This window comes from Camarhynchus parvulus, chromosome 12 (genome assembly GCF_901933205.1).
Source record: "Camarhynchus parvulus chromosome 12, STF_HiC, whole genome shotgun sequence".
Lineage (NCBI taxonomy): Eukaryota > Metazoa > Chordata > Aves > Passeriformes > Thraupidae > Camarhynchus > Camarhynchus parvulus.
The window spans coordinates 14,473,343-14,500,335 of record NC_044582.1 but is presented as its reverse complement, the minus strand read 5'-3'; the positions used below and the strand labels follow the sequence as shown (position 1 = coordinate 14,500,335).

The following is a 26,993-nucleotide window of genomic DNA, read 5'->3' as shown; positions in this document are numbered from 1 at the left end:
TTACGCTCTTACCCTCTCACTCTCTTACCCTCTCATCCTCTCTCCCCCTCTCTTCTCTCAGGCCTGCTCTGAGCTGTGGCTGGCAGCTCCCAGCAGGGCCCTGCACCCAGGCCCTTTGCAATAAACCCCAAGTTCCATGACCTGCCTTCAGAGATCTCTCATCTCCGTCCGTCCCAACCGTCCTACCCCGTGATGCTCCTACACACCATCCCTAAAAATCCATTTCTGTGCTTGTCCTCCCGCAGAGACACCATCCTTGCTCCATCCCCTGGAAGACCACGTGGTGTCCGTCGGCGAGACCGTGGCTCTCCAGTGCAAAGCCACGGGGAGCCCCCCGGCCCGCATCACCTGGCTGAAAGGTGACCAGCCCCTGGTGGTGACAGAAAGGCACCACTTCACCTCGGGCAACCAGCTGCTGATCATCAGGAACGTGGTGCTGGAGGACGCAGGCAAGTACACGTGTGAGATGTCCAACACGCTGGGCACGGAGCGCGCGCACAGCCACGTCAGCATCCTGCAGGCGCTGGGCTGCCGCAAGGACCGCACCACCGTGGGCATCATCACCATCGCCGTGGTCTGCAGCATTGTGCTCACCTCCCTCGTCTGGGTCTGCATCATCTACCAGACCAGGAAGAAGAGTGAGGAGTACAGTGTCACCAACACAGGTAGCGGCAGTGTCCTGAGGTCCCCTCTAACCTTTTGTGCTGGCAGGCATCCCACCGAGGCTGGGCCAGCTCGGCAGGGAGCCCCACAGTCCCCTGGAACTGCAGCTTCTCTTGGCTCCCAGGGCTGGAACCAGCTCTCACTTGCTGCTGAAGCATGTCCTGAGCTGCGTTTCTCCCCTTGGCTTGCTCTTCAGGAAGGTCTTTTCCACTTGGCTGTAGTTTCAGCTGTTGCTTTGCTACTTTGGTTTTCCGTGACCATAAATGATAACTTTTGAGACAGTCTGGATGATGTTCACGATGCTGGGAACCTGTCTTGGTTTTTGGAAATCTGTATTTTCAGACTTCGAAGTCAAAACTTGAAAAATTAGGCTTAGAAGCTGGAATCCCTTTTTCCATGTTGGCTCTAACAGATACCCCCCTGATGATGGGGGGGTATCTCTTACTTTTTAGAGGAAGAATTAGCATTTATTGCTTTCTCCTGATACTCAGAGGGGATAATTGGTGCTGAAAGAAGTGTTGCAGTGAGAATAAACTCTCCTGCCCTCCATATGCAGCCTCTGAACAAAACAGAACTATGGAAGAACCAGCTTAAGACTTTCCCAGCCTGCTTGGAATTTGCAGCCTTCCTTAGCTTTAGATAGAGTACAGAAGGATTTTTAAATACATGGGCCAGGTAGGAAGTCTTGGATAGCCTATTAGCAGTGTGATGTATTAGGGGGATTCTTTTATAACTCCTTTTTTTTAGTCCTCAAAATCCAGGGCTTTGTGCCCAATATAATTGAGTTTCACTTGGTTTTGTGTGGCAAGGAAAACTGAAATTGCCTGACAGAAAATGGAGAAAGCCAAGAGGTTTAAGACTTATTTCCTGCTTAAGAGAATCAAACACCCTGTTCTGCAGAATAGTTTTTACTCCTGACTTCAGGAAGCAGAAATAAAAGTCAAAGGAGGAACTGAATTTCAGGGGAAAGAGAAAGATTTACTTATTCTGAACAAATAGTTCTACTCCACCTACTATGTACTGACCATGCCACATGCAAACACTCAAAGTGCCTTTATCAGCACTCTCTCCCACAACTTTAAGCTTTGAAAAATCAGGAATGGGGCTTCTGAGGGGAAGGGAATATTTAGGCAGTTCAGTTTCTAATGCACCTACAGAAAATAACCAGTTCTAGATCTGGTCCCAAATCCCCCTTGAAAATGTGAATTTCCTTTGAAAAATCCTGCTGGGAGCTGACTTTTCCCTTCTGCCATTGCTCTAGATGAGACTATTGTGCCTCCTGATGTGCCAAGCTACTTGTCCTCGCAGGGGACTCTCTCGGAGCGCCAGGACGTGGCCATTGGAGTGGACACCCAGCAGCCTAACGGGCACATTGACAGCAATGGTGAGCAGTGGTTTCATTGTTCTGTAATGCTGGCTCTGAACTTGATTGGGGAGGTAGAAACCTCAGCCCAGAGTACTTCTGTGTTTGTGTTTGTTCTGAGTTATCTGAGAGATCTTTATAATGTAACTCCTGCATTTATGCAGAGCAGGGATCTGTGTTTGACTTCACAGAGCTCTCCTCTCCCAGAAGTAAGTGTTCCTACAAGCTGACTGCCTCAGAAACTGCTCAGTCAGGCCCTAAGGACTGGTTTTTTGCTAATTTTGGATTCTGTTTTTGGCAGCAGAGTTACCCACAGTCATACTAGAAAATGCATTAACATTGCCTGTCCCTGCCTTCAGGCTTTGAAATGAAATGTTGGGGTTTTACACTATTTAAACACAGCACATTAGGAAGGAGAAGTGAACAAAGATCCTTGTGAGATTGTGCAACATTTACTCTGTTAAATGTTTGCTGAAAATTATCTTTTATCTCCATTTCTATTTTTCTTCCCTTTTCCAGTGTAAGTAAGACCAGCAAGTCATTTAACTGTGAGCAGATGGCTGTGATCTTTACCCAGATGGTTTGTTTGTTACAGGGATGTGTCAGGCTGATGCTGGAAGGTGTCCAGATGTTGAAGCTCCTGCTGTAGGTTGTAGACAGCCCAAGCTGTGTATCAGCTATAACAAAGACACTTGGAAAACTGAGGACATGGCCGATGGAATGCTTGTTCCAGATAAGACAGGTACAAAACCCATTAATCTGGGAAGGCATTTCGTGTTTGTACAGATCACAAAACCCTCCAAGTCAGCATTAACACAAGAAATTGTTACCTTCAGAGAAAAAAAAAGCTCAGAATGATTCTCAGGTGCAAGCACAGAAACTTTACTTTCTCCTTCTTGCTTTGATTCTCTCTCAAGCTTGGATAGTTGGAATTTGAGCAACTGTCAGAAAGAGGCAGAGTAAAGCTCCCAGTTGCCATTCTGTGCAGCTGGCTGATGGGAATTTTGATTTGAAATATTCTTAAATTATGAGAGCACTTCCAAAACTGAGAGTGTTAAATTTTTTCATGCCCTTTTAAAAGGGCTGTTGACTTCAAAGCTCAGCTTTTTAATTTATTTTCAAAATTTAAAGGTTGTTTTGGGCACTACACCTGCCTCTGCTCTTTGCCAATTTCTATGGTGTTCCACTCATAGTTTTCTATTTTTAGGATGTGCTTTCTGTTCTCACACTGCATTGTGAAAGCCACAGAAAATCAGCCAACGAAACAAACTTTTTCTCTCAGAGAAACTAATGTAAAGTTTAATAATGGAAAGTTGTTGAGTGCACTAAGGAAATTAACTTTCAACATTTAGAAACGCCTTGCTGCTTTGAGTCCTGCTCATCTGTTGATAGCACTACCAATAATAACATATCTTGAGATAACAGTGCAAGCTGATGCTGCTCCCTGTAAAGCAGCAGCACAAAAATAAGAACGGTAACTTGGTATTTTAAAGCCGCTACAGCAAACTTCCACTTTGCACTTCTACCCTGATTGGAAAGTCTGGAAAAGGAAATAAATGCATAGTTTATTTAAAAAAAAAGTTACAAGTACTTGGAGTGCAAATTAATCCCTAAATAAAGCTGTTAATTGGAACTACCTTGAGTGATGGTGGGTGTGTAAGAGCCCTGTGTAAGACACAAAGTGTCCACACCATTTAGTGAGAGATTCCCCCAGTGAACTGCACAGAACTGCCCTTTCCTTCCATGATTTGTGTGCTCCAGTGCTGACCACTTCCAGCTGCTCCTCTCACCCTGTTGGTTTTCCCTTCCTCCCCCAAAGGCTATGGGCTGCCCGTGGTGTGCGCGGAGTGCAGCGGCAGCACGGACAGCGAGAGCGTCCACCCCTACCCCAGGGACTGCCAGGGCCTAAAGACTGTGGAGAACAGCCACCCCAATGCACTGAGCAGCAGGGAGCACCAGAGGAAGAGGGGTGCAGGCACCAGCCTTCTTCATGCCCAGCCCTGCAATGGCATTGCCAGTGGCAAGAGGGTGGAGACAGACGGGACCCTCTACCCCAGCAACCACGACAGGATACGGCCGGAGGGCGCGCATGGTACGTCCTTCCTCGGGTCACCTCTGATCCCCAGGGCCACCAGCAGGGCTGTAGCACAGCCCCACGTGCTCCCCTCAGCCTGGGGATGGCAGTGGTGGGCTTGGTTTGGGCAGAGAATAGAATTGCTAAGGTTGGGAAGGACCTCCAGGGCCATGGAGGGTGGGAGTGCTTGGCAGGCTGAGTGTCACCTAACCATGCTGTTCCTTTGGGGTCTTTTGCAGGCTCTTCACAAGCAGCAGCAAAGCCTTCAGAGCTTAACAACCTTAATTTGGTGAGAGCTTCGCCTGCAGGAGGGTCATTAAAGCAACTGAACGTGCTTCCTGAAATATCCCCAGCACTACTGGATCTGCAGGGGGAAGCAGAGGTGGAGCAGGCTCTCCTGCCCAGCAGCACAGCCCAGCCCCACGACTCCACTCACGAGCCCAAGCTGCCCAACAGGTCTCTGGACTGAGAGCACAGACTGACTGCCACGTGCAAATTAACAAACACACTATTACTTTTTAAATTTTTTTTTTTTGCACAGAGTATATAGGCTACTTACTTCTACCTCGAATCTCGAACTGATGGCCTGGCAAAGGCAACCAACTGAGGTATGAGAAACAAGCTTGTATGGGGAACAAACTCCTGTTCGAGCGTCATCTGATTGTACATAGTTTAAAACTTCCCTGAGAAGTATGAAGTGTTCAAAAGTCAACTTGCATATGAAGCACATAAATGCAAGGGATTATTGTGTAAAGAGAAAAAGTATTTGATACAATTGTACATAAGAGTTTTCATATATAAATATATATATAAATATATATATATATCTTTTACAGAGGCTATTTTAATCTTTAGTGCATGGAAAACTGAGTGAAATTTTACAGTTTTGGCAATATTGTTTTCAGTATCAGGTTGCTGTTAAACTTTGTGAGAGAAATAATTCTGGTGCCTTAAATGTATAAACAGAACTTTTAAAAGCCAGACTGTTCCAAAGGGATTGTCCTCTTTTCAGTGGAAGTTCCTTTACACCATGTACACCGGGGCTGGGGCAATCCCAGGTACTGGTTGGGTGGAAAAGTGACCAGGAACAGCCCTGTGGAAGAGGGATTTGGGGGTGTTGGTGGATCAGAGGCTGGACATGCCCTAGCCATGGGTGCTCACAGCCCAGAAATCCAACCCGGCCTGCATCCAGAGCATTGTGGGCAGCAGGTTCTCCTCCTCTGCTCCACTCAGGTGAGGCCCCACCTGGGGTTCTGCACATATTTCTGGTGCTCTCAATGTAAGGAGCAATGAGTTCAAACTGAAAAGGGGGAAATTTAGGCTAGATGCAGAAGTTGTTGAAATTCTTCCCTGTGAGGGTGGTGAGGCACTGGTACAGGTTGCCAGAGAAGCTGCAGATGTCCCATCTCTGTAGGTGTTCAGGCTGGATGCACCTCTGAGCAACCTGGACTAAGGAAAGGTCTCCCTGCCCATGGCAGGGGGTTGGAACAAGATCATCTTTAAGGTCGGGCCAGGCTGGATAGATGGGCTAAATCCAACAACGTAAAATTGAACAAGACCAAGTGCTGGGTCCTACACTTTGGCCACAACAACCCCTCTGTGTTACAGGCTGGGCACAGAGTGGCTGGACAGTGCCCAGATTTCAGGAAGGGACCGGGGGGCACTGGTTGACACCTGACTGGACATGAGCCAGCAGTGTGCCCAGGTGGCCAAGAAGGCCAATGGCTCCTGGCCTGTATCAGGAATGGTGTGGCCAGCAGGAGCAGGGAGGTCACTCTGCCCCTGTTCTCTGCACTGGCCACACCTCGCGTGCTGTGTCCAGTTCTGGCCCCTCAGTTTGGAATGGACCTTGAGATGCTGGAATGTGTCCAGAGGAGCTAAAGAGGCTGGAGGGGGCTGGGAACACAAATCCTGTGAGGAACCACTGAGGGAGCTGGGGGTGCTCAGCCTGGAGGAAAGGAGGCTGAGGTGACCTTATCACTCCCTACAACTCCCTGAAATGGAGCCAGGTGGGGATCAGGCTCTTCTCTCAGGGAACCACAGAGGATACAGCCTTAAGCTGTGCCAGGGGGAGTTTAGGCTGGACATTAGGAAAAAATTCCTCATAGAAAGTGACTGGACATTGGAATGGGCTGCCCAGGGAGATGGTGGAGTCCCCGTGCCTGGACGAGTTTAAAAAGAGACTGGATCTGGCACTTAGCCATGGTTTAGATGATAAGGTGGTGTTAGGTCATAGGTTGGACTTGATCATCTCAAAGGTTTCTTCCAGCCTAGTTAATCCTGTGATTCTGTCCTTTCCAACCCAAGACTTTCTGTGATTCAATTGGATTACTTGGCACAAATTTCCTTGCCCTTGGAAATTTATTGTACTTAACACATTTAATAACAGTGATCTTCAGTTGTGTCAAATGAAATTTATAAAGAAAAAAAGCAGTGAGCAATTACATAGCAACCTGATATTTTTCCTGTTGGTGGAAGAACTTGAATTCCATTATTTTTCAAAACTTCATAAAAATTAGTATTTGAACAGTGACTGTGTGAGATTTTAGAGTGGACCACACAGGAGGCACTAAATAACTCTTCAACAGTGTAGAGCCCCAAAACAACTAGAGGAAAAGGCTGTTTTGACTGGGAAGAAGTTGTTACCAAAATAAATAACTTGTGCAGTAAACCAGGGGTGGTCTCACAACAGTGCACCTCTCAAACACATCATCACAGAGGTTTTACCTGCCATGTGTGCACAGCTCTGAGCACCACAGCCCTCACCACAGGCCCTTCCCCTCCCAAAGGGACCCAGCTCTACCTGTCTGAGGTGTGTGCAGCAATCCAGCCTTGCCCTGCTTAGAATAAATAACCTGTGCCAGTGTAATGCATTTTCACACCCAAAACCCACATCTGTTCTGTGGGGGTTTGAAACCATAGAGCTGTTTTGACAACAAAACCAAACTGTACTCCTGAGGGGACAGCTGTATCACTAATTCATCCAATACTTTTTTTTCCCTGCAACACAATATTACACTTTGTAGTTGAACAGCCAGGACTCTATATGAAAACATCACGTTCAAGTGAGTTATGCTGCCTTGTGTAGCAACTCTGGGCTAGTTAGAAATACACTTGTTTCATAAGGAAAACTGTGGATTCATGGTTGAACAGACTTCTAAATGGAAATGTCCCAAACGTTTTTATGTGGTCTTTTAAGTTCATCCATTAATGGGGGGGGAATATAAAGAAATGCCCACCTCAGTCAAACAGATCTTGGTCACTTCTGACTTCACAATGACGCTCTTCATTTATAGGAAGGTTGCTTTCTCTTGGTGTCTGTTGGTACCTGTGGATGGAGGACTCCCAGTTCTTTGTGATTTGAGTTCTGCTAACATGAGGTTGCTGACTCTGGTGATGACTACTTTGGGGCAGGTTAATCATGGGTGGGAGGGGGTGTTGTTACCTTTTTTCCTTAGGAGCAACACAAATACCAGTTCCAGTGAGGCCCAGTCTGGGAACCCACCTTTGCCAGGACTGTGGTTCAGAACAAGCAGCAGAGATAAGGGCAGAAACACTTCATGGTCACTTTAGCTCCATCACTGAGGGACCTGCCCCAGTGCTGCTGCACCTGGGGGGTTTCAGGGAGTGAAAGCTGCAAGCTGCCCCTTGGTGTTATCATAAGCTGGTCCTGCCCAGCCTGAGTTCCTGTAAGGGAAGGACCTGGGGGTCAGGGGGAGCAGCAGCTGCCCCTGGATGAAGCCAGGCATAATTCAGCCAGTACCTGTCTGTCCCAGTCCCTAACTATTGACACGTTTGCACTTTGAGACAGGCGGCGAATTATGTTGAGTGCCAAGTTTATTCAGAGCAGAGGAAATGGATGTTAGAAAATTATAAACCGAGCAGAGTTTTCCCTTTGCTGAAGGGAAAAAGTGCTCCAGAACTAACTCATGGAACCAGGGACATGGGGGAGATGGGAATGATTCAATGGGCTCGTTTTGCTGGCAGAAATGTCATCACCAGTGCAGATACAAAAGCATATTTGCCATGTTAACATTGAAAATAATGGTTCTGAATAAAGTTAACTGCCTAATGTTATGACTTCCACTAAATATGTGAATTTGCTGCTTCTAAGAGGCAATGTGAAAGAGGAAGTATTACTTTTGTGTACAAATTTATTTATTTATTAGAGAATTTGGTACAATGTTGTACATTGAAAAACATGTAAGATATTGAAGTGTCTAACAAACGGCATTGAAGTGTCTTTAATAAAGGTTCATTTATAATATTACAGCTGATCTGTTGAGAGTGAGCTTTTGGGAGTTTCAGTTGGAAATTAAATAAAATTCTAATCCATTGCTATATCTCTTTTCTGGTTTTTTGTCATGAAAATGGAGATAAACTGCCAAAGTACCTGCTCTTGAAATTGGGCCATGAGATCCAGGAAAACAGCGTGAGGCTGTGACAGCCTGGCATGTGGATGGGGTGGAATTTGGGGCTGGATAGAAAAATACAATACAGAACTTGTAAGAAATACATTTCCAATATATCAGCTTGCTTTAGTATCTGACAAGTACCCCCCTATCTTGGCAGTGAGAACAGAACAGATGAGGGGGTGTGTGTGTGTGTGTGTTTGTGTGTGTGCAAGTAAAAACAGGGCCAGGACAGCACCAGACCCAGCTGCAGTTGTGAACACCTCTGGTGTTCCCAAACCCCAACCCCACCCTGGGTAGAAATTCCAGAGGTAGCTTTGGAGATAAGCCTGAATTCCTGCTTTAACTAAAAATCTCAATTCAGCTTCTGGAGATCTTTTAAAAATTAAAATTAATTCCCCCTTGAAATTATCACTTTGGGTATACAGCAGGTTGTCTGAGAATACTCAAAGTTCCTTAACACATCTAGGAGTTAAAATTTTTTAAAACTGAGAGAGGTTTTAAGAGGCTGATTCCTGGTGTAAAATTTAAGTTATTCTCCCACTTTATCCTAGTAACGGGCTACATTAAATTTAGGTAAACTTGAAATAAAACATTGCTAAAACTTAAAGCAAACAGTCATAGGGGAACCCATGCATTTTTTCGTCTATTTTTTCTCCCTGCAGTCCCAAAACTAAAAATGTCCTTTTCATCCATATTAGGCAAACTGGTGCATGCAGAACAGCCCTGGCCACCTGCTGGGGCTGTCAGTTGCCTGCTGCCATTCCCAGGTACCTTTGGCCTTTGGTGCAGAGCTGCTCCACTGGCACAGAGGAAGGGGAATCATTTTTTGGCTGGGTTTTTGTTGGGGTTTTTTATTGTAATTTAAAAAAAAGGCGATGACAAAAACTGATTCTGCAATAATAAATAAAAACAACAAAAAATGCACCGTTTGGACCCAATGACATAAAGATGATTATTTACAGCTCAAGTAATTAAATGCATCAACTGCACTGCTAACACCCTCACCATGTTTGAAGAGCTTCAATAGAAAATGTGATAGATTTTTGGTACAGAGTAATAAATCTCCTTCTCCCCCAGCCCCTAAAATTGAATGTGATACATGTATTTATAGAATGTCACAAAAGAGACAGCCCCAAAGTGGCAGGAAGCACAGCTACACCAAGCCATGCTAATGAGCAGTGTTACCAACCAGCCAATACAGGACTTGGCTGAATTCCCCATTTTAATTGAAGATTATTTTTAAGAATTATGTCCTTTGTTCTGTATGTTTTACTTGTCTGCCAATTATTTTCTAAGTTTTGGCCTCTAAAAAGTCTTACTGCTCTGTCATGGATAGCAGTGTAATAAAACATTCAGCCTGTGCTGTAGGCACTGGACAGGGGCTCTGGTGTCACTGGTGTCCCCTGCTCAGGACACTGACCTGGTCTGGCGTTTGTTCTCCCTCTACATCAGCAGAACTCTGATGTTCTCCCTGCCTTGCCCTCCCAGATTCCCTCCCAGGTTTCCATCCTCCTGCAGCTTCAGCAGCTGAGGGATGAAGACCAAAAGAAGGCAGAGCTCCGTGCCTTTGCACAAGCACAGCTGTAAAATAATACAAGCTTTTACTGGAGAAATATGAGTGTGATTAATAAAGCTGCACTGGCTCCCACACAGGAATGCTTGCTGAGCACCTGTAGGTATAAACAGGAATATAAACTTCCACAAATACAGCTCGAATGAGAAACAAATGGATGATTGTCTTTGACAAAGAGCTCTCCCAGGCCAGGATCCTTTCAGTGCTGTTGGAGGGCAGCAGGCTGTAACTCTATCAGCCCCTTCCCCTCCCCTGTTACGAGGCAGGTGCCACTGAATGATGAAAACTTGCTTTATTTCAGCCTCCCCACTCAGCCCCCAAGCCAGAGCTTTCCAAAACACTTTCCCTGCAGGAGTTCTAATAATGCCTTTTGCAGCCACCGTAATTAGCTGTTTACCCCCCAAACATCACTTTTTTGGCACAACTCTCCCAAATTACCTCACCCACTTTCCATGCAGGAAAATTTCATGTTTGGGAAACTGGATTATTGGAGGATTTACTTCTCTCTAGCAGGGAGAGTGGCTCTCAGCCTGCGGGACAGCTGCTGGGAGGGCTGTGGGAGGAAGGCTCCGCTCCCTGCCCGGCTCCTCCTCCGGCAGATCGGGCGGGCTGGCTCACAGCAGCAGCAGCCGAGTCTTCTCGTACGTGCCCAGGAAGATGAAGCCTCCCAGGCTGATGGCTGCCATCCGTGGGACAACACCTGCGAACAAGCTGAAGGCAGAGGGAAGGAGCTTTGAGAGATGAGCGGGGAGCGGATGCAGGGGCTGCTTCGGGAAGCAAAGCCAAGAACAACTCTCCCTTGCTGGTTTCTTAAATCCCACCCCACTACTCACTGCAGGGATCTGTCTGGACTTCCCTAACACAGCACTCCCAAGGCTTGTGGTTTTTAACCCCTCTCCACCCCTCGGGTGCAGAAGGACAAGGCAGAGGCCATTGTGGGCCACTGGGATGGGGAGCTCAGGCACATGGACACAAAGAGCTGCACACAGGTGGGAGCAGCCTGTCCCCAATGCCCCCACAGCCTCTCAGGGCTGCCCCTTGCACAGCCAGCCCTGCTCACTGCTGTGGCTCATTCCCAGGAACACACAACAGTGAGGGAGCAGAAATATTCCATTCGTGGCACCTTCAGCTGCCACCCTTTTAGGTGCCTGATCTTCATAGAAATTAACAGGGGAACTTGTGCAAAGCCAATTGCTTGACACATCCAAGCTCACAGCTGGTTTAACAACTTCAGGACAGGCCAGTGTATCCTCCCAGAGGATTACAGGCTTCCCTTGTGGCAAGCAAGGATTAAACACGAATCCATTTGGCATCCCACCCCCCCTTCCAGATCCATAGCACTCAGCCTGGCTGAGCTCCACTGGGATCCTGTCCCTTGCTGTCCCAGCACCCCATGGTCCCTGCTGAGGGGGTGTCCCCAGCGGGACAAGCTGCAATTCCTGGTGGGACCTGGCTGCTCAGGAGCTCCCTGCTCCCAATGCACAGGGAAACCTCTGGCAGTAATGAGCTCTGCTAAGGAGCCTGGAGCACACAGGCAGATGGAAACATTTTATGGCTTTACTAGACAGCAATTGGGCCTATTACCGTAATGACAGCTTTAAAACAGAGTAATTTGTACAAGGCATGTATGGACAGAGCACTGATAGGGCAAATCCTAGGGAGCAGCACACAGCATCCCTCTCCTGCTGAATTAGGGAGCCTCATTACGGGAGCAGGGGCAGACATTTGTTTCCAGAACAGCCCACTCGAGACACAGCTATTACACAAACAGGGGCCCATAACTGAGTTACCCAGAAGCTGCATCCCTGGCAACCCCCATTACCAACCATCACTTCCAAGAATCCTGGCCCTGCTTCTCCCAGTTTCCTGTTCCCACCTGCCAGTCCATGCTTCCCCCATGGGCTCCCTCTCTGTGTGAGGGCAGGGAGGTCCCAAATCCAAAGAGCAGAACTCTGTGGCAGGTCTGATCCAAACTGGTCCCTCCTGGACCACACCTGCCTCCATCAGCAGATGTGATAAATTGGGTTTAATTCTGCTGGCCCCATCAGAAATGGCTCTGGTGGGCAGAGGTCTGCTGTCTAGCTGGATTTGGTCTGTGTCTGCAGATTTCACCTGGCACCCTGCCACTCCTCAGCTCCTAACAGGACCCCTGCAGTTACCCTTTGGATCATTGAATCATTCAGGTTGGAAAAGGACAGGCCCAAAAAAACCCAGCACTACCAAGCCCACCACTAACCCATGTCCCCAAGCACCACAGTTGCACGTTTTGAATACTTCCAGGGATGCTGATTCTACCACTTCCCTGGGAAACAGGGCCTGGACACAGCACAGAGGGCCCAGTGCTGACAAAAGCACTGTGTGAAACTTGCAGCCCAGTGATGGAGGCTTTTCCCCCCTGCTTGGCTACCAGGTGAAATTCCCCCAGAGATGGGACCCTTCTCTACTCCCCAAAGAGACTTTTCCCTGCTTTCCTCCCCTTGAGGGGCTGCCCACCCACAGAAGCTTTCTCTGTGCATGTGCTGTTACTGCTGAGGCCTGTGCCCTTCTGGTATTTTTCCACTGAAATCCAGATTCATAGCCCACACTTCAACAAATAAAACTGAACGATGTCGAGGGATTGTTAGCTCAAAATTAAATCAGTACCTCACACGTGCCAATTCTACTCTGGCCGGGAAGCTCACGGGAGGAACAGGACACCTGGTGCAACACCACCACTCCACAGAGGCCACCTCACCAGCATCACCATTCAATAACCCTCGTGTTTCTCACCAATAAATTGTGAAGCTTCAGCCATGGCTTTCAAACACCACTATCTCCTTGGGAGAAAAGCCATCAGACAAGATGCAAACCCCCCTTCCTGTGAGTGATTCCTCCGCTCCTCTGGCAAGAGCAAAGAGCTTCACAGATCCACTCACCCCATCCCTATCCTAACCCCTGCCAGGCCTGGCTCTCCCTTGGCAGAAAGGGATGTGGAATTTCTTGGCACGGAGCAGAGGGATTTACTAGGTGCAGACCAGGAAGCTGAGCCCTGTGCTCTGGTTTTAATAAGGTGGCAATAAGCAATGCGTCTTTCTGCCCTCAGAATTCCTCCTCTTCAAGTACGAGATTTATTAGAGGAGCCATAAATCATGTCATGTTGGAACTGGCCAAAAAAGCCCGACATTTTTATTGGTTTTGATTAATAGATTTATAATTGGCAGCAGGCAAGGCAGCCTCTGCGTTTATTTTTCCCAAGACTTTCTTCCTTTTCCTCGCAGCTGACGCAGCTTGGCCTCCTTTGCACGTTACTTTTTCTCCAGATCTCTTATTGTTTTGATTTCAACTGAATTGTGTTCCCTTTGGTCCTAGTCCACTGGTGCTATCTTTGGGCAGAGTTTAATTCTGGGTTGTTTAGGAAAGGGCACTGCTGAAACAGCCTGGAAAGAACACAAACGCACATCTTTACTTTCTGCTGGTGGCTGGGGGAAATTTCCTTAGTATAATCCATGTTTCTTCACACCCTTCAGAGCTCAACTTCCACCAGCAGCAGACATGGCCTCACTTCTCCCAATCCCTTTCCAAACATGCCTTAAGAGTCCAGCAAGCCCTGCAGGACCCAAAACTCATCCCCTGCCACATCACCTTGTCCCCTCTGAGAGGTAAACCTGAGGCAGCTGAGTGCTGCTGGGGGGCACAGCTGGATGCCTTCCTGGAATCAGTGTTCAGGAACTTCCTGCAATTTGTTTTGAATTATTTCCCACATGTGTAGAAAGAGGTTTGAACTTTTATTAGCTGGGCAGGCAGAGATGAGATGTTCAGAGAAAGCTGTGCCCTGCAAAGTTGTGTTCTGCACAGTGCTCTGGGCAACAAAGGTTAGGACAGTGCCCTGAAAGAGTGAGAGGGCTAAAAATCTAGGGAAAACTACAGGGAAAAGCCCAAACCTTCCAAAAATCCCTCTGTTTCTCTTCCAGGCCAAAGACAGGTGAGACACAAGCCCTCCTGAAGGCAGCACAGGCTGAACTTCATGGCCTGGAGAAGTTAGGACATATATTCACTTCCAGAGGCCAACTACTGGTGTAAGACACACACTCAAAGAGGACAAGGGGGTGTAAGTGAAGCAGTGTCAGTAACAAACAATAATAATTTTCACACCTCCAAATGTTCTAGAAACACCAGCAGGAGACTCTGTGTTCCTACACTGCTCCAAGGTCAGGAGCAGAATTCTCTGTCTCAGGACTGGACAAAGTGAGGCACTTGAGAGACTGGATGGACATCACCTCAGACTTCCACAGCTGCTCAGAGGAAAGCCCGGAACATTTCTGCACTCTGGCTATGGCAGGAAAGCTCTGCAGAGCTGCTCTGAGGCTGCTCAGACCTACTCTTTGCACTCAGGCCTGGCTCAGGAAATTTGCACTTTTGCAATGGGTTCCACACTGCAAATAATCTGGGGGCATGAGCTAAAGGCCAGACCTAAGAGGAGATTGAGAGCTCACTGCTCCTCCCTGTGCTTCAGCTTGTCCCACTGCTGGCACCACACTGGCACTGCCTGCTCACATTGTGCTTCACAACAAGAATGGGGAATTGAACAGAGCAGACCTTGCTGGTGCTTTCAAATCTGCAAGAAATTGCCAGGAGGAGGAAAACCTGTCCATAAGGGGCTTGTGGGTCCTGTGCTGACCTTCCCTGGCTCCTCAGGAGAGGGGATTCACACCCTCAAATGAAACTGCTGAAACTGCCACGAGATGTGCCTGAATTTAAATGGACACAGATCACAAATGTTCACAGGGAAGAGTCCATCATGGGTTATTAACACAAAGCCACCCTCACCTCTGACACCTGGAGCTGGGCTCAGAGGTTGGATACACTCCCAACAAAGCCCCTTTTCTGTGCTCTTCCCTGGACACTGCCCCCAGCCAGGGCTAAGGTGAGGACACTCAGCCTCCCTGAGGGATTTGTTCTTGGCCACCCCACTGCTGCTCCCTGCCCAGGTGTGCAGCAATCAAAAAGCTTTTCTGTATGCCAGCATTTAAACAGAAACAGATCCCACCACATCCTCTCACACCCCCTAAACCACCCCCTAAACAACACAAGCCCTGAGGTGCAGCACGTCCTTACCCTGGCAGGCCTTGTGTCCTCCAGATGCCACCAAGGGCAGCCAGAACATTCCCCCTGGCATTGCTGGAACCAGCCTGCACCACAGAGAGAGAGATTGGAAATGTTGGCAGAGGTTTAGTTATGTACTGAGCTCCTGCCCCTGGTTAGTGCTACATGACAGGAATTACAGACATCCTCATAACCTCCTTACCCCAGGCACAGGCAAAAGCTCCTCGTCTCCAGGAATGAAAAAAAGGACAGAAAGTGAAGCAGAGGCACAGAAGAACAAAACAATCAAGGTCCCAGAGCTGGTTAGTGCAGAACTGGGCAGCCAGTCCCTTCTGCACTACACTCAGCTCTACATCCAGCAGTGACACTGCAGTAAGACCTTAATAAAAACACTCCCAAAGCACCAAGTGACTTTGCTGCTCCTTTAGATTTTAATGAACAAAAAAACCCCGAGTAGTGTATTGCATGTGAAAATTGTCTTGAGTGCAAAACAGAGGACAAACAGCAGGACTAGAGATATTTCAATTCCATGTGTGAATTCTTAATGTGAAATGACTGACAGAAAATGAATGGTCTCAAAGCACCCTCATTTCTTTCCCCTGTTGCTCAGGAGAGAGGCAGAGATAAATGAAACCCAGTTTTTACAGGTTTATCACCAACACTTTCCAAAGACAAAGAAGTTTTAGCGGACACAACCCAGCAGTGACAGATAACACAGCAGATGTGACCCAGCTGGGGAGGTGCATGGTAGCAACAAGAAACACCCCAAACTGAGAGATGTGAGCAACAGGGTAAAAAACACCCACAGAAACTCCAGCATGCCCATCCTTCACCAGCACAACAGATCTTTTCAGGGCTGGGAAAGGCTTTAGGAACATCCACCTGCTGAGGGCTCTTAGCTTGGTGGCTCTCAGCTCTGCCCTGGGTCAGTGAGATGATGATGGGAACATCAGACTCACCAGCAATTTCTAAACTTATTGACCTTACTGATCTTATAAGCAATCTTCCTTCTGCCCTGGTTGGCAGACGTTGGCCATCACAATCTCTATAGTTTAATGTTTTACAACAGAAAATCCAGTACCAAGCCCTCCTGAGAAAATACATGCAGACATATCAAAACAGCAGAATAAATCCCTGATGGGCAGTTTAACATTGAGTTAACTCTGACTCTGCAAGGCTTTTCTCCTAAAGACACTGCATGAGAGTCTGGAAGCTGAGCACGAGGCCAGGTCTGTTTCAGACAGCTCCCTTGGGAAGGGACCAGAGAAGCATCAAGGAAAGGAACACAACAATTTCATTAGTTCTGCATGCAGTGCCTGTTCATATCTACTCCTGCCTTCTAGGACAGGAGCAGAAATTATTATTAATAGGTGCTGGATTTCATTCTGTAAGGATCCTACAGAAACTCTGGAATGCCCAGGCCATTCCCTGGCCTGTCTGGTGGCCTCCATCCCTCCCTCTTACCTTTGCCAACATAATTCTTGTCTTTGCTACGTCCAGCGGTGTGGTGACTGCAGCTGCAAATCCACCTGAGAAAATTAAAACACCAAGCACAAGTGAGACATTGTTGTGTGAATATGAATGCCACACTGCCTATAATTCCCAGGGCTGTGGTCAACACTGCTCTGTTATTAATGCCTACAGCACGTTCCCTCACGTCAGAGCCCAGGTACGTGTGTCCAAGGTCTGGACACAGACCTTTTGTTACTGAGTATTGACTTTAGAAAACAGCTCTGTGCTGCTAAACTGTAAATCCAAACATCCCCAGGGACATTACTGTCTTTTTGTTCTGTACTCTGTGCATACATGAACATAGGAAGGTTGTAAGGATAACAGATTCCACTTCCAACATCTACGGCAAGTTTGGAAGGAAAAAACCTGCTTACTCATTTGCAGAGATGGGAAAATAAACCAGCCACACTGTGTTCTGCCTAGAGAATTAAAGTCTGACCATTCAAATGCTGGAAATACAGAATCTCTGTATCTGAAACACATATGCCTGAGCTACTCACTAGATACACACAGACTGGATCTGGGACTGTTCCAAGGAAAAAAGACAAGTCATTGTTTGGGATGGAGCTCATCTCCAGCAGATTAAATCAGCTCCACTTTGGATAACAACAACGTGAAGCTGCCCAAGGGTCTCAGGAAATTGTCAGAAGTCTGCTGTCACAAGTGCCACCTTACCCTCAGGGGCATTTTTATTCTCTACTCTCTCCCAAACTTCACCCTTGGAGCTCATTACTGTCACTTGCCACAGCCAGCTCAGCTGTGGCTTTCCTCCTGACAGCCAGAAATCTTCAGATTATCCATCTGCATGTCTCGCCCCCAAACGTGTGTGTCTGGCTCTGTATTTTAACCCTGTGACTACAGCCTGGCCTCTTGTGCTATCTAGGGACCAGCTCTGCTGCTTTTCCTCCCAGGATTTTATTCCTTTCTCTTATTTCCCCATCCTAAAATCAATTCTAATCTTTCCCTCATCTGTTCAAAATACTTCAAGAGAGTAATTCACGCTGAGGAAGAGCCAAAGTGAAGGAAACTTCTAAAATGCAGGAGCAGTAATAAGTGAAGAATGAAAGGGGAAGAAAGGGGGGAGAAAAGAGAGCAAGAGACTTGTTCTGAAATCTTTCTTCTTCCCCCTAATTTTTTCTTTTCTCTGGAGCTTGTATAAATCCTGTATCTGCTACAGTCGGGAACAAAGTGACTCCAAAGACTGAAGCCTACACAGTGCCCAGGGAATAAGCTAAAAATAATCTATTTTCTCTTCCAAGTTTTACGGAATGTAGAAAAATTGATCTCTCTTTTCTTGGGATGGGAGAAGGAAAAAGCATTTCTTCTAAAATCTTTAAAGTAATGAAAAAAAAATTTCCCTGCTGGCTTGTGTTTTTACCTGCATCTCTCTTTCTCAACCACCTTAACTTGAACATATTAAACCCCTGTTTTATGACGGAGCAGGCTGGGCCAGCTGGCACCCTACTTGACTTCTTACAGTTAATTAAGGAATGTCCCAGGACAGTTCAGGAGATGCAGTAAGGCACATGTGCAGCCCCCTGGATCTCCAACAAGAACAGCAGGAAAGTGGAGTTAGTGAGCAGCCCCAAATGCCCGGTTTTAGGAGCAGCTTCCACTCCCAGAGGGTTGGCCCATGTGGCTCACTCTGCCGGAAGCTTTCTAGCAGTGATACCTCACTAAAAAGCAGAAAAATGGGCTGTATTCAAGAAGTCAAAGCAGAAACTATGAGCAAGTTAAACTAAATTCCAGTCCATTCTTGGACCTTCTTTAAGGTCAGAAAATCTTTTTATTGTGAGCCAGTTTTTGCGTAAGTGACCGAAAGGCTTTGAGAATGGTCCGGATAGAAACTTTGGTACTCATGTCAGCAATGTATTTTTAGAATGGTAAAAATAAATCTCCATGGAAAATAGTGGCTTTACAAGTCTGGATGTAGAGCCCTTCCTTGCCCACAGATCAAGCTAAAATTAAACAGTGAACCACATGGCTGTCAGGCCTGTATCAAGCAAAAAAATCTCAAAGCATCACCCAGCTCTGATGGCAACACTTTAGTCAGACTTACTTACGTCCCTTATCAGATCCCTGTAACTTTTTAAATGCATTTACTCCTGAGAGTTTCTTATTGGCAGCAGCTTCAGTCTTGGCTGATAGAGTGGTTAGAACAAACACAATTTATCCTGACATGATGTTCCCAAATTCTTATCTGAAAAGTTTAATCAAGGCTGATTGGTTTTCATTTTTTCCCCAGCTGACATCTGGATCTTCCCTACTCTTTCATTATTAACATTTCAATGTTTCTTTTTCCATCACTGAGAAGTATTTGGTACAGATTTACCAATCAGTTCAGAATGGCAACAGCAACAATAAAATGCTTCATAAGCACAACAAGCAGCAGGATAGCGGCTAAATTAAAAGCAAGTTTGTATATGCTTGACAAAAACATGAGATTAAAGCTAGCATTTGCTGGGGACTGCTCTTTATTGAAGGCAGAGAGTCTGACAAAATGAATGCTCTCCAGCCTTAACTCTAAATGTCCAAGATAATTGTAGATTGACCTCTTAAACTTAGTACACAGGTATCCAGGAAGAGAATAAAGGAACTTAAAACTTGACTGCTTCCAATCACCAGATAGATACAACAGACACAAACTGTTAAAGCCAGTCTATTCATTGAAAATAGGAGGGCTGTGCACTGCACTAATCCACAATAGAGCCCAACAGATCTTTAAATCACTTAATTATTTAATAATCATTCAGTTCCTGCTGTCACTGAACTCACCAAGAGCTGCCACATGAGGCTGGAGACTGCTCCTCTAATCAGCAACCAGGAAAAGCATCAGAGTATCATGTGGACAAGAAAGGCCCAGACACATGGAGCCTCCCACTCCTGAATCACCCTGGTTTCTCTGCAGAGCTGATGGAGAAAAAGGCATCTTTGCAGGCAGTCTGTGTCCAGGCTCACTCACCAACTCAAGGCCACTCTCTCCCTTGCCCTAGACAGAGCTGAGGATGCCTTGGGCTCAGCAAGTAGGCTTAAAGATGGATTTTCACAGGAGAGAAGGCTCTTGGCTCATTAATACTTCTGGCAGAGCAAATTCCTCTATTGGGAAAATAAACCTTCATGCAGTAGTGGAAAATTCATCACCCATCTCCCAAGAAGTTACAATGGTCACTGTATATTCACACTTTACCAAGGCAGGGTGTTAAACAGAAAATCCCCCTGCTACTCACACTTTCCCAGTGACCAGTCCTTGATGGAAGTGCTGGTGACAGACATCTGCAGAGCATGATTTACCTTTATTTGGCAATAAGAATAAAAAGACTTGAAGACTTAAAAAATTCCCCTAGGTTGCTGCTGGTATTTTCTACCATTTTAGCTGTCATACACAAATAAAAGCATCCGAACTGAGGGAAATACTTCACCTGGGAACAATACATAACCTTAGGTTCTCACAGCCTGTAGAATTTGCTGCTACAGGAAAATGTTTCTCAGGTACTTAGACACAATCCTCAAATAAAACCCTATAAAGGGAGAAGGACAAATTCCCCTTCTGTTTTGGCATCTTGCTTTTCTGTACCACTTTAACTCCTCCTCACCTTTTCTGCAGGGTTCAGGGAATCCTTCTGGCCATTACAGGGGTTCTCCCTGAGTCTGAGTTCCTGTCATATGGCCAGACCTCTGCTCTCCCTTCTGTAATACCAGCCCTGATCTGTAGGTCAAGCTCATTTCAAGAGACAGGAATTTGTTCCTTGTTGGAATTAGCCCATCTTAGGAAAAGAAAAACTATTCAGGTCAAACTGTACTATTGGCTTTCTTCATTATTATTTTCTGTACTGACACCTGGGGGTTACCCAGGACCTTGCTTTTTGTTAATAAACAAGGGTTTTTTCACTTTCACCCTGGTATCCATTTCTCTCATTGGCAAAAAGGGATTATTGGAGTCTTTCTCTTTAGAGGAAATGTTCATTCCAAGGCATTTTCTCCTGAAATTTGTCACAATACCAAGACATGGGTTAAAAAACTGAGTGGCTCAGGTCCAACACTAAACCTCATAGCATCCTTTTACACTGACTGATCTCCAAGTTCACAAAAGGCATTTTTCAGAACTCTTCAATCGATAAGTTCTTATTTGAACTTTTATTTTACTGGTATCATGTTAAATTTTTTTAAGAGGAAGTTTATTCTGGTCCTTTATCAGTGTGGGAACGACACCTGCCTATAGTAGAGCAAAGTGACCCAAGAACCTCTTTGGATTTCAGCAGAAATGCCAAGACAAAGCACTGCTCCCTCCAGAGATTTAACCAATTCAGGGCTAGGAGCATGTTCCAAGCAGACTCTGCAGGGAAATCTTGAGAACTACTCAAAAATTTATGCAGAGCTATAGAGTTAAAGAGGCTTTTAGACACAGTGTGTAATCTTGTCAGAGCCGATTAGATCAAAACAAAAGTGATGGGAAATCCTCCCTGTTCATGTGCAAAAAGCTCCCCTTAGTGCATTATGACTCACTGGACTTGCACCTCCATTCCTGGTGACTTTGGCACCACAGAGCATTAATTATTAATGTTAAGCCACACTTTTCCTTATGGCAGTGAGAAAGAAGGCATCTTAACAGGGGCAATTTGCAGTCACATTAAATGGATATTCAGGTTCTTTGACAAGCTGGGGATCACCTCGCTGCTCCAGGGCAGTGCTTTCCTTTTCCAACAGCTAATACCCAATGGCAGGATCTCCTTGCCACTGTCCCTTGCATGGAGAACACAGGAAGCCCAGCAGCTCTCCTGGGACACCTGCCTTGGCACACTGCAGGACTGGGGTGGTACAGCCAGGCAGTCCAAGCCCAGAGGAAAGGTTTGGTTCAAACACAACCTCAGGCTTAAAATCTCATTTAGATCTACCCTTGGGTTCTTCTGCTCAGGTATCACCTTTTCCCACTCCCCAAATACTCCAAACATCTCTGCTAAGACACCAAAGATGACGATAAAGCTGGACAAGGCCTTGAGGGATTAAATTATTAACAGATGAGTCAGAGAGGATTCCAAATCTCTGATATTTATGTTCATGCCATTTACATTTCCATAAAAAGCCCATGGATCACATACATCCATTTTACATATGAGGGCTGAACTGCTGCCATTTCACAGGCACTGGGGATGGAATTCAACAGATTGTTGCTCTTGGTTCTGTCTTCACCAAATAGTTATAACCAGCTCATACAGACACACACACATGTGTGTATGCCATAAAGGGAAGCTAAACAGGACTTTTCTTTCAGTTTCTTTCAGCTTATTACCCTGCCCCTCAGGACCTCTAACATATTTTTAGAAAGTATTGAATTCAAGCAAAGAACACAGGAGAAAAGCCTGTCTGTGTGATTTCACCATCCCACCACCACCATGGTGGCATTTGAGGGCATATCTGTGTGCAAAGGTTGTTTTTTGGATAACATTCTCCTTTTAAGGATAATAACACAATGATTTAAAATCACTTCTATGCACACATCCGTCTTGTTTTATTCACAGAGTATTGGTGAGGTTTTAATTTTTTTTGTTTTGAGATGGAGAGAAAGGGATAAAGAGTTTGGTTGGCCTTTTCTTCCCTCACCTGAAGCTACATGTAGGTAGTTAATAATTTTTAACTCTGGAGTCCATTGTTCAGAATGCAGGAAATTATTTTTCCACTACCTCCCCTCAGCAAGAAGGATAAATATTTTCAGTGAAACAGAATGGATGCAGTACCAGAATAGATCAATATCAGAGCCAGCTTGTTAACATATCTCAGAGGAAGGCAGAGGGGAAGGTTCTGATCCAAAAAGAGCTCAACCTCCTGAGCCTTGAAGCAGCTCCTCAAAGGACACATGAGAAAGGAAGATTACAATATTGTTGGTGAAAAGGAAATAATAGGGAGACAAAGAACAGAGAAGGAAAAACTGGCTGGAGAAAGGGTAACCCAGAGAATATTTATCCTCACCAATTACAACATGAGCTACAAAATAAGATTCCTCTTATTTTGACTGGTCAGGATCAGGACATACAGAAAAAGAACTGGAGGCACTGGGCTAAATTCCCAACTGAGGCACCAAATTTGACCTCAGGAAATTACTCTGCAGGGCTCTGGGTAAATCAGATAACCTTTCCAGCTCTCTGAACATGCCTGAACACAGTTTTTGTATCAATCTAACTGTAAATAAATCAGCAGTGTTAAATTAATGAGCCCATCACACCTGCAGACATACAGATTGCATTTTAAAGCATTTTTAGTCTGTTAGTTTGATTTGTTTCAAAACAAAAATGAACTATCTGCTTCATTTGCTCTTACTTGGTTTGCACTGATTGATGAAGTCAGTGTAAAACCCAACAGCAGGATCTTAAGCAGAATAAAACTCCCTTCCCATCAGCATAAACAGAAAAAATACAGCTGGACAAGACTACAAGAGGTCACCTAAAATATTCCCTCGGCCCCAGAATGGAATCAGTTCTACCTCAACCATTCCCTCATTGCTCACACACCCGACCTCTTAACCCTGTGCAGCCACAGCCACGCTGCCTCCCCTCAGCTGTGCAGTTTCAGCGCCCTCCAAAACAATCCTGAGTCTCTGCTGGAATTCTGCTGCTATTAATACTTCATTTCCCCTAACAGAACTTATTTTTAAAAAACTACATACAATGTAATGGCTCCGAGTTGGTAAGTTATCAAAGAACAAGCTTTGCTTTTGATAATCTCTATTTCAAGAAGTGCTATAATTTCTCTTTAAACAGGATTTATTTTTTCCACATATTCTGTTACTAGTTTGGAATCTCAAAATGTATTTTAGCTCCTTGGGGAAAAAGCTCTGGCTATCCATCCCTTTACTATGAATCTGTTTTTTCTATTAAGACAGATGAATCTCTCCTCCCTCAAACTTGTCAGCTATACTGATGAGTCATTAATTGATTTTTCTTTTTCCTCTTTTTGTTTTTTTGGAAGCAAGTACAGTAGGCTAAAATCAAGCAAGAAGCCTACTGAAGAATCCAATTAACTTCTGGCTTGTTTGGTAACAAATAGTGCAGTATTGTATTCTGCCACCCTTTATTCTTGTTGTAGTGTCTGGAGATTGCCCAGATGTTTCATCCTCTGGGGTTTTTTTGCTGCAGAAGGCTTTTGCCTCCAGGCTGAGCAGTGCTGGCCCTCTGCTCTCCTGCCTCCAGTTAATCTAGGTGGCTGTCAGAGCTGTCACAGGAATGGTGAATCACGGCCTCTGCAATCACTTCAGCCCCTGGGGAAGCGCTCGGAGCGAACAGCTGCACAAACCCCCACCCAAACTGAGTTTCTTCTGGATGAGGATTTTACAAATCAACTTTGAAATAATCACAAAGCCTGACTGACAGGCCCACAGTTTTTAAATAACAGAAATTTGTCAAAAACAAATTGGTTGTCTTTCAAACAGACACCCTGGTTGAGTCTTTTTTTTTTCTTCTTCTCTTTCCTTTGCTGACTTTCCCATTTCCAAACAACAACTGGATCCGTTTTCTTCTAAACAAACTTGAATTACAAAGGAATGTTGTTCTGCTATACTTAATAGATTTGCACATTTTTCCCTTTCTTCTTTAGTCTTTCCCAGTATAACATATAATCCTTTGCACCTGCAAAAGCTCCACAGACTGCTGACTGCCAAGAATCCACCACGTGACCCTGCTTCCATGACCAGAGATCCTGTGTTTAAAGAGAAAGGAAAATAAAAAGTTATTAAATGTTTGAATCTATCTGATCCCCATGTGAGTTAACTCTGAGGATGGGAACTTAAGTGAAAAGCTATTTTTGTGGCATTTTTGAGTGATGTAATAAGTGATTTTTCCCAAGGAACTTGTGTACTTGAACAAGCAGATGGAGTGAGAAAGACGTCTGGAACTGAGGAGGGCTTGAAGCAAATTGCTTTCAGGGAATTCATATGTATGTATTTAAGCCTGTGGCCATGCAACTTTGCAAATATTTTGTGAATTTATTTTCTTTTTGGCAGATAAAACAGCACAAAGCAAAACACTGAGCGTGAGGGCGGCATGCAAGAACCAATATCAGCTCATCCCAGATGCACAAAAGGCTCCCATTTAAAATGAACAGCTTCCACGAGACACAAGTCCTGTTTGCTCCCCTACATTTCTTAAACCGACCCTTCCCCTCACACTCCTCAAAAAACCCCACCATTAAGAAATTGCTCTTATCACTCCCATTATACCCCAAAGCAGGTGTGTCTCTGTTTTTCACTTGGCGTCGTTAGGGACCACACACCCTCCTCTCCACACCCCCTGCTCCCTCCATTTCCTCACAGCAGCATTTAAACACACACACTGAAAGCCCCAACAAGAACAGTGCCTTCCAAAACCACCTCTCAAGTCACGTCACACAATTTGACGAGCCCTGTCAGTATCAGCAGCCAAGGCCAGTGTCTGCTGGGAGGGGTTTTCCCCGGCAGCTGCAGTCTCTGTGTTCTCCCCTCCCTGCACCCTGCTCCATCCTCTTCCTCATCTCCTGAAACACTTCACATTGAAAGCTCTGGAGGAGAAGTTTCTGGTTTATGATGTGAGGATCAGTACTGAGCAGGAAGGGATGGGATCCACGGCCCTTCTAAGGCCCACCACTGAGAAATCATCAATTTTATTTTATAGCTGTGGCATTCTCCTTCTTTTTAAAGTCATATTACTGCTGTACTATAAAATTTTCTTAGAAGCAACTGGATAGCAGAGCTAGGCTGAGATTATTGCTCTTGGGCTCCTGGTCTGCAGTGCAGCCACTTCCCACTGGAGCAGGAGAGCTCTGCTCTCGTTTGCTGACTCTTCATTTAACATGCTCTTCTCGTGACTCGCTTCTTCCAGCTTGGCTGGCGGTTATATTTCAGTTGAATGTTTTAAAAATCAAACTGTTCAAGCAACAATGGCCAGCCACAATGTTGTTTGGTACCCTGCCACAGCTAAATAGCTGCAGCTCTGCTGTACGAAAGCACTAGAGGGGCTCCAGCCTCTCTAATGCTAGCCATTCTTTTCCTGGTGTTTTTGGTATGGGCTGCTATTCTGCCATCACCCACAGCAGAAACTGATTTTCATTTCATAAATAAATAAATAGGGATTCATAATTCTTCAAAACCATGATATGCTTTTCTGGAATAACTTACAGTCTTTGGACATACAGTTCTCTTGCAACTCAGTCCTGATGGAAGAAGGACACACTCCCCTAGACAAACTACCTCCCAGAGTATCTGGGTACTGTGAAAGCATAAATCCCACCTTCAGCACCCATCTGCAAAACACTTCAGGTGCTTAAGAAACCTTGAATTGAAAGCCAGGGTTTAAAAACTGAGCTTCTGGAGCCACAGCTTTCTTTTGATAGAAGCAGAATTATTGTGTTGGGTTTTTTTCTACACATTCTCCAAACATCTGGACATCTACAGCTGAGCCCAAGAACTCAGAACAGTTACTGCTGCCATGTAAAAATGCACTGTGCAAGAGCTGCTGGAGGACTAAGAGGAAAACCAGCCCATTAATACATTTATGGCTTTGCCAGAAGCCCAGCCTATTCTCAGTCATGATGGGGTTTTATGTTAATGTCATTGTCCAAAGAAGAAGGAAAAGGTCGTTCTGATTTCTTGGCATGTAGCTCTAAAATCTAGTTTCTGATAGAGCCTGGCTGCCCAGGGCAGCTCTGCACAAAGAACCTCTGCCAAGCAAGGCAAACAGTGATGAATTCCCATCCATTACGCCTGCAAATTGACAACAGGTATTTGCAACAGTCATGCAATATGGAAAATGCTTTAAAAGGGTGGAGCCAGGAACAGTTCAATTAAATTAGGGAAAAGGAGAATTGAGGCTGGAGAACAGGAAGCAAATTCCCCAACAGTGAGGTCTACTGAACCACGGAGCCAGCCTCCCCAGGGAGGAGAGGAAAGCCCTCTCCTTTGAGTCATTTAAAAATAGACTGGAGAAGGCACTCAAGACTGAAATGTGGGGAATAATCCTGCACTGGCAAGGGCAGGATGAGATGACTTCATGCGTTTCTTTCCATCTCCAATTTCGGTGATTCACCCAGAGCTCCAAACCTGAACATGCAGAAGAGCAAGAAAGAGGGAAGCAGGGCACGAGGACATGATCCTGGAAGAAGCCAAGAGGAACAAGTGTCACAGGGCCAAGAGGACCTGGGCAGGACTCCTGTCCAAATTCTTTCTAACCACACGATGCTGTGGGCCAGGATGACGTGCTGGAGGTCACACATGTTTTCTCTCATAGCCCATGGACCAACTAATTGACAGGGCTGGTAAGTCAGGCCTGTAAGTTCTTCAAAAACTCGCCC

At 45.7% G+C, this 26,993-nt stretch overlaps 2 protein-coding genes across 4 annotated transcripts in view; one reads left to right on the top strand and one right to left on the bottom strand.

The window, feature by feature from the left end:
• Positions 1 to 8,439, top strand: part of LRIG1 (leucine rich repeats and immunoglobulin like domains 1) — a 93,520-nt gene extending 85,081 nt beyond the window's left edge. Inside the window, exons 15-19 of the mRNA XM_030956883.1 lie at positions 246 to 665; positions 1,925 to 2,047; positions 2,622 to 2,768; positions 3,846 to 4,118; positions 4,340 to 8,439. Of these exons, the coding sequence (XP_030812743.1) occupies positions 246 to 665; positions 1,925 to 2,047; positions 2,622 to 2,768; positions 3,846 to 4,118; positions 4,340 to 4,569 (1,193 nt within the window). The 3' untranslated portion in view covers positions 4,570 to 8,439. The remainder of the gene's footprint in view (positions 1 to 245; positions 666 to 1,924; positions 2,048 to 2,621; positions 2,769 to 3,845; positions 4,119 to 4,339) is intronic.
• Positions 8,440 to 10,365: 1,926 nt separating this feature from the next.
• SLC25A26 (solute carrier family 25 member 26) overlaps positions 10,366 to 26,993 on the bottom strand; it is an 81,797-nt gene continuing 65,169 nt past the window's right edge. For all 3 annotated transcript variants that reach the window (XM_030956884.1, XM_030956885.1, XM_030956886.1), the window contains 4 exons: positions 24,299 to 24,368; positions 16,635 to 16,699; positions 15,183 to 15,256; positions 10,366 to 10,799 (listed from right to left, as the gene is read on the bottom strand). In XM_030956884.1, the coding sequence (XP_030812744.1) occupies positions 10,703 to 10,799; positions 15,183 to 15,256; positions 16,635 to 16,699; positions 24,299 to 24,368 (306 nt within the window). In that variant the 3' untranslated portion in view covers positions 10,366 to 10,702. The remainder of the gene's footprint in view (positions 10,800 to 15,182; positions 15,257 to 16,634; positions 16,700 to 24,298; positions 24,369 to 26,993) is intronic.